General features: G+C 39.0%; 1 protein-coding gene across 2 annotated transcripts in view; it reads right to left on the bottom strand.

Moving 5' to 3' along the window:
* Positions 1-13294, bottom strand: part of CDK6 (cyclin dependent kinase 6) — a 233703-nt gene that overhangs the window by 66488 nt on the left and 153921 nt on the right. For both annotated transcript variants that reach the window (XM_058424585.1, XM_058424582.1), the window contains exon 4: positions 751-860. In XM_058424585.1, coding sequence (XP_058280568.1) covers positions 751-860 — 110 coding nt within the window. The remainder of the gene's footprint in view (positions 1-750; positions 861-13294) is intronic.

Genomic DNA, 13294 nt, shown 5'->3' with positions numbered 1-13294 from the left:
GGGAACTTGGAGGGTATCTAGCCTACGCACCAACCCTATAAATGCTACTGAAACATCACCAATGTGTGGAGGTCCAGCCTCTTAGACACACAACGAAAACTCACTATTCTCACAAACCCCAATCCACTCTTCAGATGACTGTCTAATCATTAGATTTCTACCCCTTTTAACAAAAATCTTTCTTTTTGTAATTTCTGTATCCTTGGTCTTGTTTCTGTCCTCTATAGTACCTGAATATGTCTAATCTCTCCTGTACATGGCAGCATTTAAAGTGCTCCGAAGTAGCACTGACATCCCCATTGCCTATTCTTTTTCAGCCTAAATGTTGTTTTTTTTCAACTATTCTCACTATCAAAATTCCATTAAAAAAGTTTTCATATACTTAACAGCCTTGGTTCTCCTCCTACAGATAAAGTCCACTTTGAGGATATTTCTTCAATAAAAAAATGTGAAAATATGTGTTATTTTCACCATGCCCTATCATCACCAGTAAAACAATGTAAATTATAAGAACAGTGGGGTGTTCCTTCCCAGGCAGAGTTTCCAGAAGCTGCAAGCTACAGTCATATAAAACAACACTGTAAGCACTGAGAAGGCGGTTTCAGGACAGGCTTGTAAGTGGTAGCCTGGGGTAGATGGATCTGGCCATCATGACCCCTAATGACAGAAATGCCATGCTGCCACTTAAATTCACAAAGATCCACAGTCTCCTTTCAAGGAAAGCAGAGTGAAACAAAACGTATTTCTTACTTTCTACGAAACATTTCTGCAAATATGCAGCCAACACTCCAGAGATCCACGGGGGTGGCGTAGCTGGACTGGAGCAAGACTTCGGGTGCTCTGTACCACAGCGTGACGACCTGCAATGGCAAGCGGATCTGAGTGTTACTGACGAAGGTGGCTGTTGGCTTAGACTCCTAACTAAACCTGGTGGTTTAATGACAAGATGTAGTTCGGAAAGAACTCCTATAAATCATATAAGGACACTGCGATAGAAGCAATAGGTAAATAGGACTCATCACTGACAGGCCAGGAGATTACATCAGCCCCACAAACTGGGTTCCCACCTCCGACTCTGTGTCTAAGTAGGATGGCATAATAACATGAGTTTCAGAAAGCAAAGACCAAGAAAATTTTTTTTAAACTTAGAAACTGTTTTTTTTTTCCCCCCTTTAAGGGCCTTTAAAAAATAACACATGGAAAACAGGTGATGGCAACAATTACAGCTCAATCCCCAGGCCAGCATTATTGGCAAATTAGAAGATGATGGCATACAGAGTGGTGTAATGGACTTTGGAGACTCAGAAAGGGGGAGGGTAGAGAAAGGGGTGAAGGAGAAAAAACTACATACTGGGTAAAATGTACACTACTTGGGTGATGGGGGCACTAAAATCTCAGACTTCATCACTATACAATTCATCCATGTAACCCAAAACCACTTGTACCCCAAAAGCTGTATACACACACACACACACACACACACACACACACGAAGATGGTGCCAGGGCTGCTGGATGGTGTCCCTGAAGTCTACAGAACACCCAGGACATGTCAAAACTGCTCTTACCATGACAGCTTGGGGAATCAAAGTAAAACCCCTCTCCACTCAGCTCTTTTCAGAAAAGAAGCAAAAAATGGGGAAGAACTTAAGAGAGAATGTGTAACACAATTGTTCATATCATGTGTGAAAAAGCCAGGCAGAGGAAGGGATTCCAAAAAGACAAGAAACTCATTTAATACAGAGCAGCATATAGTAATAGATGAAACAAACACAACTGTAATTTTTCCTCCCAGGTTGAGGGCTGAAGAAAGCATACCATGTTAAGGCTGCAGATTTGAGTCACAGAGGGGGTTCAAGTGATTCCTTTTGTGGGGGAATGGGCAGATAGTCTATGGATACCTGGGAGGTGTATTCTTTATTGTCAGATAAGGAATTCAGAATATAAATCTACTACATCAGAATTTTATATTATTCAGATCCCTTTTATCCTTATTGTTTTGTCTAGTTGTATTATTATGGATGTCTGTCTAAGTTTTCTAAGATACTGCTTTATATATTTTGATGCTATATTACTTGGTGTGCTAAGATTGCAGTGGCAAGTCTCAATAAATGGCGGCTGCCATCAATTTCCTTCTCTCCTTATTTGCACACACTGTTGCTCATATCAAGGGATGGATTCTATTCATCTTCCATTGAATCTGAGTTGGCCTTAGTGACTTACTTGACCTACAGAATATGGTAGAAGTAATGTCTGAGACTACCAATGTTAGGTCATAAGAAGCCTGAGCCTAGGCCTTTTCTCTTGAGATGCTACCTCTTGGAACCCAGCTGTCATGCTGTGAGAAGCCCATGAAGATGCCCTAGTTGACAGCCCCAGTTGAGCTCTCAGCTGAAAGCCTGCGAATAAGCCATTTTGGACATTCAAGCCAACTGACCTCCCATATAACTGCAGTCCCAGACAATGTCACACAGAGCAGAACTGCCAGCTGAGTCCGGTCAACTGACTAGATTATGAGTGATAAAAAAATGACCATTTTAAGTCTTTAGGTGATTATACGGCAACATCAAATTGGAAAAAGATTCTTGACAGGTTCCCCCTCTATAGCTCATCTAACATATTTTGCTTTGAATTCACACATGGGTCAAGTTTTGTATATAGGTGTATAGTTCTTATCTTGTGCTAATGAATTAGACTTTCTGTGGGATGAACTTTTTGGGTTGGAGTTTTCCTCTTTTGTTCCTTCCTTTTTTTTTTTTTTGAGATGGAGTCTTGCTCTGTTGCCCAGGCTGGAGTGCAGTGGCGCGATCTCAGCTCACTGCAACCTCCGCCTCCCGGGTTCAAGCAATTCTCCTGTCTCAGCCTCCTGAGTAGCTGGGACTACAGGCGCACGCCACCACACCTGGCTAATTTTTTTGTATTTTAGTAGAGACGGGGTTTCACCCTGTGGCCCAGGCTGGTCCCGAACTCCTGAGCTCAGGCAATCTGCCTGCCTCAGCCTCCCAAAGTGATAAGATTACAGGCGTGAGCCACTGCGCCTCGCCCTTTCTTCTTCTTTTTTTTTTTTTTAAGTTCTTCAACTAATCCTCACCCTTGGCTATGATTGAACACCACTACATGATGCAAGCATATCCTATTGCTCTTGTCTCCATGCTTTTGTTTGTATCATTTTCCTAGCCTGGGCAACTCTTCTTTCTCCTCTCCACATACATAAATTTCACCTATTCTACAAGGCCTAGCCTAGATGCCAGCACCACCCTGATGCAGCACCAGCTGCTATCTGAAAATCATACCTTGTAACATAGTTCATAATATGGTTTGTTCCTGAGGACATGGCCCTGCCTTAATCTATGTTTATATCTGTAAATGCCTATCACAGTACGGTAAACACAACAATAAGGGTTTAACACCTGTCAAATTAATCCTTTAAGGCAATCATTCCTAGAAAGATAACTGGGCAAAATTCAATGACCAGTCATTTCCAAAAGGGAAGGTATTGTTTTTGCTAAGCAGAGTGTCCAATACTGGGGTTTAGTTTTCGTTACATGACTTGTTTCTGCTTTATTAATATTTCTAGCTGGAGGAACACTTCTTTGCTTCCCTGACACACTGTAAACAAAACTGCAGGTGCAAACTGTCCGTAAGGTTCCACTTGAGTGGTTGACAGAAATACACAGATATCATGAGGGCACACACTCATCTTTCTACCTCAATTCAAAATAAAGTCTAGCAACATAAAAAGAAAAGTTTAACCTGAATACAGCCTTATTTTAAGCTGTTCTAAGGAAAATGTTATTTCTTTCATTTTTCTTTTTAGACAGGGTCTTGCTCTGTTGCCCAGATTGGAATGCAATGGTGCGATCTTGGCTCACTGCAATCTCCGCCTTCCAGGCTGAAGCGAGTCTCGTGTCTCAGCCTCCCAGGTAGCTGGGACTACAGGCACACGCCACCACACCGGGCTAATATTTTTGTATTTTTTGTAGAGATAGCGTTTTACCATGTTGGCCAGGCTGGTCATGAACTCCTGGCCTCAGGTGATCTGCCCACCTCGGCCTCCCAAAATGCTGGGATTACAGGTGTGAGCCACTGTGCTCAGCAAGAAACTGGTTTCTGATTGATTACCCATCCTAAAAAACTTTAGTAAGGCTGTCTTCATTTTCAATACGTTAGTCAGTTATACCTATTATGATAAATAAATGTATAGACAGTCAAAATCATAACAACAATATTGATATGTTAGGGAAATTCCGTCTATTCCTTTTAAAATTTAGTTACCACTCAAGATGTAGAATGAATTTTTATCAAATGCTTTTTAAAATGTCTATTAATAATGACCATATAACCATTTGCCTTTATTTTATTAATGACATATTAGTTACATTAACAGATTTCCCAATATTGTAGCATCCTTGCCTTCTTGGAATAACTAATTTCTGATTGTGTATTATTCTTTTAAGACACTCTGAAATTCTATTTGCTAGTATCTATTTAGGATATTGACTTATATTCATAAATGAGGCTGATCTGTAGTTTTCTTTATTGTGTTAATTTTTCATGTTTTGTTATCAGGGATATTCAAGCTTCCAATCTTTATTATATTCTGGAATAGTACAAATAACAGAAGAATAATCAGTTCCTTGAGGGTCAAACAATCTCGCTCATAGAGCTGTCTGGATCTTTGTTAGCAGTGTGTTTTAAAGGTCTTTTGAATTTCTTCTTGGTAATTAGTCTGCTCAGCTTTCAACCTCTTTAGAAACCAATTTGGGTAATGATAAAGGATTTTCCTATGAACATCCTTAATCTAGAATTAAAAATGTATTGACTTAAATTTGAACATAGCATTTCTTATAATCATTTTAATTTCATCTGTTTCCTTGGTTATACTGATTTTCTTCATGTTGTAAATTTTTGTTTTCTCTTTATATCTGTCAGGTTTGTCAGAAGTTTAGCCATATTATTTATTTAAAAAAACTGACATAATTTTATTTCCATTTTGGGAGGATTATTGTTTTATTTTATAATTTGTTGATTTCTATTTTTATCTTTTAAAATTTTCTCCTCCTAATTTCTTTGTTGTTGTTGGTTTTTTTTTTGAGTTAAAATTTAGCTCATTTCTTTTCAATTTTAATTAATAATAAAATGCTAACTACATATTTGTAGATAAACTTTTCTCATTTTTGCTCATCTTTAAATACTATGTAATTTATCTTTAATTTAGAAAAGTGTTTTAAGACGTCCATATGGTCAGGTTATTTATGGCTATCTTTAAATGGTTGAATTTCTACTTTTATTGAATTACAACCAGAGACTATAATCTGTACAATTTCTACTTGGTAGGATTTATTGTTGTTTTCTTTACAATGATGTATATACTTGGTTTCTGTTCTGGGAGTGTAATGGAAGTACTCTCTTTGTAAAGTTCTTTATTGATAAAAGTTTGTCTTATATAAATCCTTACTTATATTTTTCTATACTTCATTTGTCAAACTCTAAAAGAGAGTTAAGTTTCTGTTTTCCTTCCCCCAGTATCTCTTTGTACTTCTGAGGGTTTCTGCCTTATGCACATTGGCCTTATGTTTTTGGTAAATAAAATTTATGGTAACAAAAATGTTATCAAAATAACAAAAATTGAGATTATGGTAGACATATGACATAAAATAAATACACAATTCATAGTAATTCAGTCACAAAATAAAATGGAAAAAGAAGCCCATTCATACTAGTAACAAAAAAATGTAAAACACTGAGGAATTAAAAGAAATTTACAAGATCCCTATTAAGAAAATGATATACTATTGTTGAAGAACATAAAGTAAAAATAAATAAATGGTGATACAGACATGGCTAAGATGGGAAAAGGCTATATTATAAAGATAAGAGTCATCCCTGCATTAACATAAAAATTTAGGATAGCCCGATGATCTGGGGAGAAATTTGACAACAAAGAGCCTTTGTTAGGATAATGCTTAAGAAGAGCCAAAAATAGTTTCAGAAATAGGAACAAGGGGCATTTTCTCTTTGATACCAAAATATACTCTAAGGCATGTTAAGTAGCAAATAAAATCGTAGGTGCTAACGGATCAAGAAAACAAAATGTCCAGAAAGAGACTGATATATTTATGGGGCTTAAAATCCTTATAGGTGGTCAAATTTCAACTTAGTTGAAAAAAAATATACTTCGATAATTGAAAGCAAGCCAGGTGGGTGGCCAGTGCATTTAGACCCATCTGCTCAGGAGGCTGCAATGAGATCACTTGAGCCCAGGAGTTTGAGTCCAACCTGGGCAACATAGGGACACCCCTGTCTCTAAAAATAAAAAAATGTTTGAAATTGAAAGCAAGACAAGTGGCCATTAATTTGGAAGACAATAAGTTTGATCTCTGCTTTATGTAGATAAAATTTCCTTTAAAATTTCATACAGATAAGATATAAAAAAAATTCATGGGACATCTAAATGTATGAAGTAGGACTAGAAAAATGTACTAAAAGAAAACAGCAGAGGACCTTGGGACGTGAAGGACTTTTTCAGCATGATTGTAAATCTAGAAACCTTAGATGCAGAGTCACAGATCCAGCTATTTAAAATTGAAACACTCTTCAGCAAAAAACACTATATATAAAGGCTGGGAGAAAACACATATAAAGTCAAAGAATACACATCCATATTCCCTAAAGCACTTGTGCAAATCTGTAAGAAATAAAACCATACAACAGAAAAATACATGAAAGATATAAAAAGGCAATTCACAACGAAAAAGACTATCAAAGATAACCTCATTAAAGAAAGGAGGAAAGAAGGCTGGGCACGGTGGCTGACGTCTGTAATCCTAGCACTTTGGGAGGCCAAGGCAGGTGGATCACGAGAGGAGATCGAGACCATCCTGGCTAACACGGTGAAATCCTGTCTCTACTAAAAATACAAAAATTAGCCAGGCGTGGTGGCGGGCATCTGCAGTCCCAGCTACTCAGGAGGCTGAGGCAGGAGAATGGCGTGAACCTGGGAGGCGGAACTTGCAGTGAGCCAAGATCGCACCACTGCACTCCAGCCTGGGCGACAGAGTGAGACTCCGTCTCAAAATAAATAAATAAATAAATAAATAAATAAATAAATAAATAAAGGAAGGAAGGAAGGAAAGAAATAGAAAGAAACCCATTATAATAAAGAGGTATCATTTTTTGCCTGATTTGCGGGAATGAACAGAATGACACTGTTTGGGGTTGGCCATCATATCGAAAAACTGTTTTAAATTGCAATTTGGGCTGGTCTTGGTGGCTCATGCCTGTAATCCCAGCGCCTTGGGAGGCCAAGGCGGGAGAATTGCTTGAGTGGCGGAGTTGGAGACCAGCCTGGGCAACATAGTAAAACCTTGTCTCTACAAAAAATTAAAAAACTAGCCAAGTGTGGTGGTGCATGCCTGAAGTCCCAGCTACTCAATATTGACATGGGAGGATCGCTTGAGCCTGGCAGTTCGAGGCTGCAGTGAGCCACGATCATGCCACTGTACTCCAGCTGGGGCGACAGAGTGAGACTCTGTCTCAAGTAAGTAAATAAACTAACAAAAAACAAAAACACAAACAAACAAACCCCAAACCCCTGCAAGTTGGCACATCCTTTTTAGAAGGCTTTTTATAGACAGTATCTATAAAATTAATAGCACACACACCCCCAAACCAGAGTTCCACTTATGGAAATTTATCTTATAGAAATATTCATACTAGTACACAAAAAGATATTCACAAGGATGTTTACTCCACAATAATTACCCAAAGGGGAATATTATTCAGTCGTCAAAAACAATAAGATAGTTCCCATCTTGCTCATTCCTGTTCACATAGAAAAGATGTCCATGATACAGTAATTAAGTTAAAAAGTTTCAGAACTGTGTGAAATATATTCCAATTTGTTAAAAAGTTTTGTGTGGGTAGATTATATGTATGAAAAATGAAAATAGAAAAATGCCTGTAAGGACACACAGACATCAAACTTTAAATGGATAATTGCCACAAAAACATGGCAGCATGGAGGGTGGAAGGTGGAAAGGAAAAGAGATTCTGGATGGTTATTTCAGGGTCACAAGTTAGTCAGTTGCTGTCAGTAAGCATATGTTACAGCTGAGAAAATTGAATTTCAGAGAGGCTGAGTAAGCTTGGCAGAGTCATTAGCTGAGATTTTGGAAGAACTGGGATTCTTACCAGGACTGTCTGATTTCAACCCTGTGTCCCTTCTTCAATTTGCAACATAGCACCTTCAACTCAGCACTCCAAACATCCACAAAATAAGGAGCAAAGATACAGGTTGTAATTAAAAAACCAATAGGAAACAATTTTAAATTTATTTTGAAATATCTTAATGTAAAAATTTATAACAGCTTACAAATCTCAAAAGCTCAGCTGTCCTTGAGGGTTAAGTGCTTTCCCTAAAAATTGTTTAAGAAAAGAGTTTCTGGCAGAGCGCGTTAGCTCACGCCTGTAATCCCAGCACTTTGGGAGGCCGAGGCGGGCAGATCACAAGGTCAGGCGATTGAGACCATTCTGGCTAACTGAAACCCCGTCTCTACTAAAAATATAAAAAAATTAGCCACGCCTGGTGGCGGGAGCTTGTAGTCCCAGCTACTAGGGAGCCTGAGGCAGGAGAATGGCGTGAACCCGGGAGGCGGAGCTTGCAGTAAGCCGAGATCCCGCCACTCCAGCCTGGGCGACAGAGAGACTCCGTCTCAAAAAAAAAAAGAAAAGCGTTTCCATTACTTTCCAGTTCTCTATATGATATGACATCTACTCATCACTTCACATTTAATAACTTCAATGAAAGCTAAAATTTAAATATCTCGTTTTTATCCATAAGATTTTGCTCTAGTCTGTGTAAATCATTGTAACCAAGTGAGAGTGAAATTAGACTAACTTTATGCTTACACTCTATTTTAAACCAGCAACATCTGTCTAAAGAGACATCATTTTTGGTTCAATCTTTGAGGAATTCAATTCCAAAAGAAAGTATAAATTGTTCAAGACTTACATTTCTAGTTAATTCTCTAATAAAAGAACCCCATCAATGACCTGGGCCTACATTTAAAAATAACAAACTACTGGGCCGGGCGTGGTGACTCATGCCTGTAATCCCAGCACTTTGGGAGGCTGAGGCAGGCGGATCACTTGAGGTCAGGAGTTTGAGACCAGCTTGGGCAGCACGGCGAAACCCTGTCTCTACTAAAAATAAAAAAAATTAGCCAGGCGTGGTGGCGCACGCCTGTAATCCCTGCTAATAGGGAGGCTGAGGCAGGAGAATTGCTTGAACCTGGGAGGTGGAGGTTGCAGTGAGATTGTATCCCTTTAGTCTGGGTGAAAAGCAAGACTCTCTCTAAAAAAAAGAAAACAAATGACTATATTTTGCAATAGATATAAAAGAATAGCATTTTCTAATAGTTATTTCCTGGTTTATGTAATATTATTCTATATATCAAGAGAGCATCCCCAGTTTTGTTAATTTACTTGGCTGTTCTATAATCTCTGAACCACAGTCTTTCAGTCCCTACATTAAGTCACTGTAATTTTAATTATCTCAAATTATGACAACTTCTGTAATTTCATAGGATTTAAAATATCTACTGCAACTAAATCTGGATCCAAGTTTTTGAGAACAAATTGCAACAAATTTTCCTGACAGTAAAATATAAATTCCCTTTGCTTCGACATTATTATACTTCTGTGCCTCTAAAAACTTCTGATGGAAGACTGCTGAACTTAAAACCAGTTTAAGTCATGCATCAGCAGAAGCTTATTTTTAATTGAAAGCTTTATAAAGAATGAATAATATCAATAAAATTGTTTCAAGGTTTTAGTGCATGAAAGTTCTCAACAATATAATCAATTCTACCAGAAGATCTCTGTTTAATAACTCTAAATATCCTTAAAAACAAAATATAATGGTAAATTTAAATTTTAAAACATGTTGAGGAAAACAATGAGTGCAATTTATAAAGATCAACATTTAGAAATCCATAACGAAAGTTGCTACTAATGGTAACAATGCAGTTGTCTAGTAAGCAAAGACAATAGGAATTATGGACAGAGTTTGGTGATTGCAGCCAGCTGGAACCAAAGCAAATACGATGTTTATTACAATCATTACATGTATTAACAGCCTCTAGAGGTGCTGAATGGATGTGGCAACAGGAGGGGGAGCAGAAGGCAGGGGGGAGTTCAAGGATATTAATACAAGTGGATGTATCTGTTTAAACTGCTTTGATCTCTATTCACATTTTTTTGAACCTGTTCAATAATAGTATAAGAAAAAGTACAGCCAAGGCCAACTCTGACTTAAAATACATTTCAGAGTAAACCACTCTCACTTGATGTTATATTTAACAATCCTTTATCATGTACCCTTTCACCAAGGTCTTGAAAAAATTAGACGTTATCTGATTCATCCTCATTATATGGCCACAATGGCAGAAAAGCATGGTATGAACACTGTGCTGGATGTCTTCTTTTTGTTGCTCCAGATAGTCTCTGCCCTAGAAGTGGACCTATATCTGCCATATGCCTCCAGTTTCTTATTGGCTTTGGCCAATGGGAAGCCTCGGCAGGAATTCAGAGAGAAGGAGAAGCATGAGGTCAGGATCCTCAACTCTTTGATTTTCCTCCCAGCAAAGCTGTCTAGAACGGACTGTGTTGCCATCACAAAGTCAATGTCCATCTCAAGAAGCCTGCTCTACTTGCTTTCTTCCCCCTGGATTCCAGTAACTGCTTCCCCTCTTCTAGGGCCTGGGAATGGTAATGAACTGACTGCGAGTAAGACTCAGGTCACAGCACCATCCCCCGAGTTCTCCTAAACCCACATCTCTGCAAATCATGCCTGTGTCAAGAAATCCTTGAACTACTTGAGTTTGAGTGTGCCATCTATTTCTTGTTGGGATCCTGGCTGATACATCCGGTTTATAGATGGAGAAACTAGCGTGGGTGGCAACTTCTTCTCCAAGTTTCAGTTTTCTCATCTGTTAAAGAAGATGTTTGGACTGGGTAATCGATAAGGTGTCCTCTGTTAACATTTTAAGACTCCCTAAATGATAAGGCAATGGCAATGAAGATTTAAAAAAACATATATACTTTACGGACCAAAGAACGTTATTGTTAAATATCTTTGCTGTCCTTTGGTTTAGTAATTACTTATGGAGTGTTCCAGTGTGGTGATATTCTCCTTCTTGGGCCCACTTCAACAACATGTCTCAAATGCAAACACAGATAACGGTTTATAAGGAATATAAATATAATCTTTGAAATACTTCAGAATCTTTATTTTGTCAAAGTGAAGGTTTTCTAAACTGTGCTCTAATCTGTTTATTTGCATCAGAGCAATACAAAACTTTCTAATACATACGTTTTTCTCCCTATAGAAAACTAGTATGGTTTTGTGAAGTGAAAATCAAAACTAGTGATAATTTCACTGACTTTTCACAGAGTTGCAAAATTTACTTCTTTTTTTTTTTTTTTTTTTTTTTTGAGATAGAGTCTCGCTCTATAGCCCAGGCTGGAGTGCAGTGGTGTGATCTTGGCTCACTGCAACCTCAGTCTCCCGGGTTCAAGTGATTCTTCTGCCTCAGCTTCCCCAGTAGTTGGGATTACAGGCGTGCGCCACCATGCCCAGCTAATTTTTTGTATTTTTAGAGACAGGGTTTTGCCATGTTGCCCAGACTGGTCTCGAACTCCTGACCTCAAGTGATCCTCCCACCTTGGCCTCCTAAAGTGCTGGGATTACAGGTGTGAGCCATCGTGCCTGGCCATAATTTAGTTTTTAAAAATTATATATTTAAATGAAGAATATTATAAAGAATTGGAATTCGAATTCTGCCAAGCACAATCTTCTCATTATAACACCTTAACTGGTTATGGAAACTATTAAGAATTAAATACTGGCCAGGTGTGGTGGCTCACACCTGTAATCCCAGCACTTTGGGAGGCTGAGGAGGGCGGATCACCTGAGGTCAGAAGTTCGAGACCAGCCTGACCAACATGGTGAAACCCCGTCTCTACTAAAAATACAAAATTAGTCGGGCATGGTGGTGCATGCCTGTAATCCCAGCTACTCAGGAGGCTGAGGCAGGAAAATCGCTGGAACTCAGGAGGCGGAGGTTGCGGTGAGCCGAGATCACACCACTGCACTCCAGCCTGGGCCAACAAGAGTGAAACTCCGTCTCAAAAAAAAAAAAAAAAAAAGCATTAAATACCCATAAAATAATAATGGAGTCATCTCAAATTCACCCATTTGTAATCTAAGGCCCAGAAGGAGATGTTTTGACATATGGCAAAAAAATGTCTGAGGTCAATACAAAGATGAGAGTCTTACAGCATGGAGTGCTGTGCCAATAACTTTGTCCTCACCTCTGCTCTGATGCATCCATTACCAGCAGGAGGGCTGTATTTCCTCACACCTAGAGCTGCCTTGGCTCACATGGGGCCACTGGCTCCCTTTAGATATGTGGATGTCCCATCACCTGCTATTGCTGGTGTGGTTCTCTGATTCTCCCTCTGGGATTCTCTTTCTCTGAGTCTCTGCAGGTCCTAATCCTACCCATCTTTCAAGCCTTGCTCACATATTGCTTCCTCCACAAAGCCTTTCCTGATCTCCCAGCTGGAAGTAATGGCTCTTCTCTGAGCTTCCACTGCACTTCTATATTACTTGACCCCTTCTATCTTGCATTATAGCTTTTCCATTTCTTGGCCACAATGCATTTATAGTGTCATGCATGGAAGGTGCTCAGTAATTATCTGACAGCTAGATACGTGAATGAACCACAGGAAACTCGCAGTGGCAGTGCTGAAGATGGATAGAGGCAATCCCCTAGACTGGAGAATATGAGGACAATATTGTCCCATAATAACTTAATATCTTTGAGTAATCATGTATCTTTAACAGAGGAAATGATCCTGTGGAGGGAGGAGCTGAACCTGATTAGATTCAGAGAATGTGTAAGAAGACTCACAGGGCAATGAAAGGCACAGGGAAAATGAGCTGAATGGGTGCTCCCTCCAAGTAGAGACGAAAGGCATCTTGGGAGAAGAGAGCCACTCAGTAAACAGGGGGGCTGTGTACTTGTGTCAGGGGAGGGATGAAAATGACTCACTGAAGGACCAGCAAAGGTAGAATTCAGCGATCCAGGTTTCTGACCTTTTGTGTTATCAGTAGCACTTGCCATTTCTTACTGAGTCGTATACCTCTTCCCCATTTTATCTATGTCTAAGCAGATCTACCTAAAAAAGGTCTAGACAGCAAGCCGTTAGGTCAAAGTAAGCTTCCAGTC

Source organism: Hylobates moloch, unplaced genomic scaffold, assembly GCF_009828535.3.
Source record: "Hylobates moloch isolate HMO894 unplaced genomic scaffold, HMol_V3 SCAFFOLD_1, whole genome shotgun sequence".
Lineage (NCBI taxonomy): Eukaryota > Metazoa > Chordata > Mammalia > Primates > Hylobatidae > Hylobates > Hylobates moloch.
This window is presented reverse-complemented; position numbering and strand designations above follow the sequence as displayed.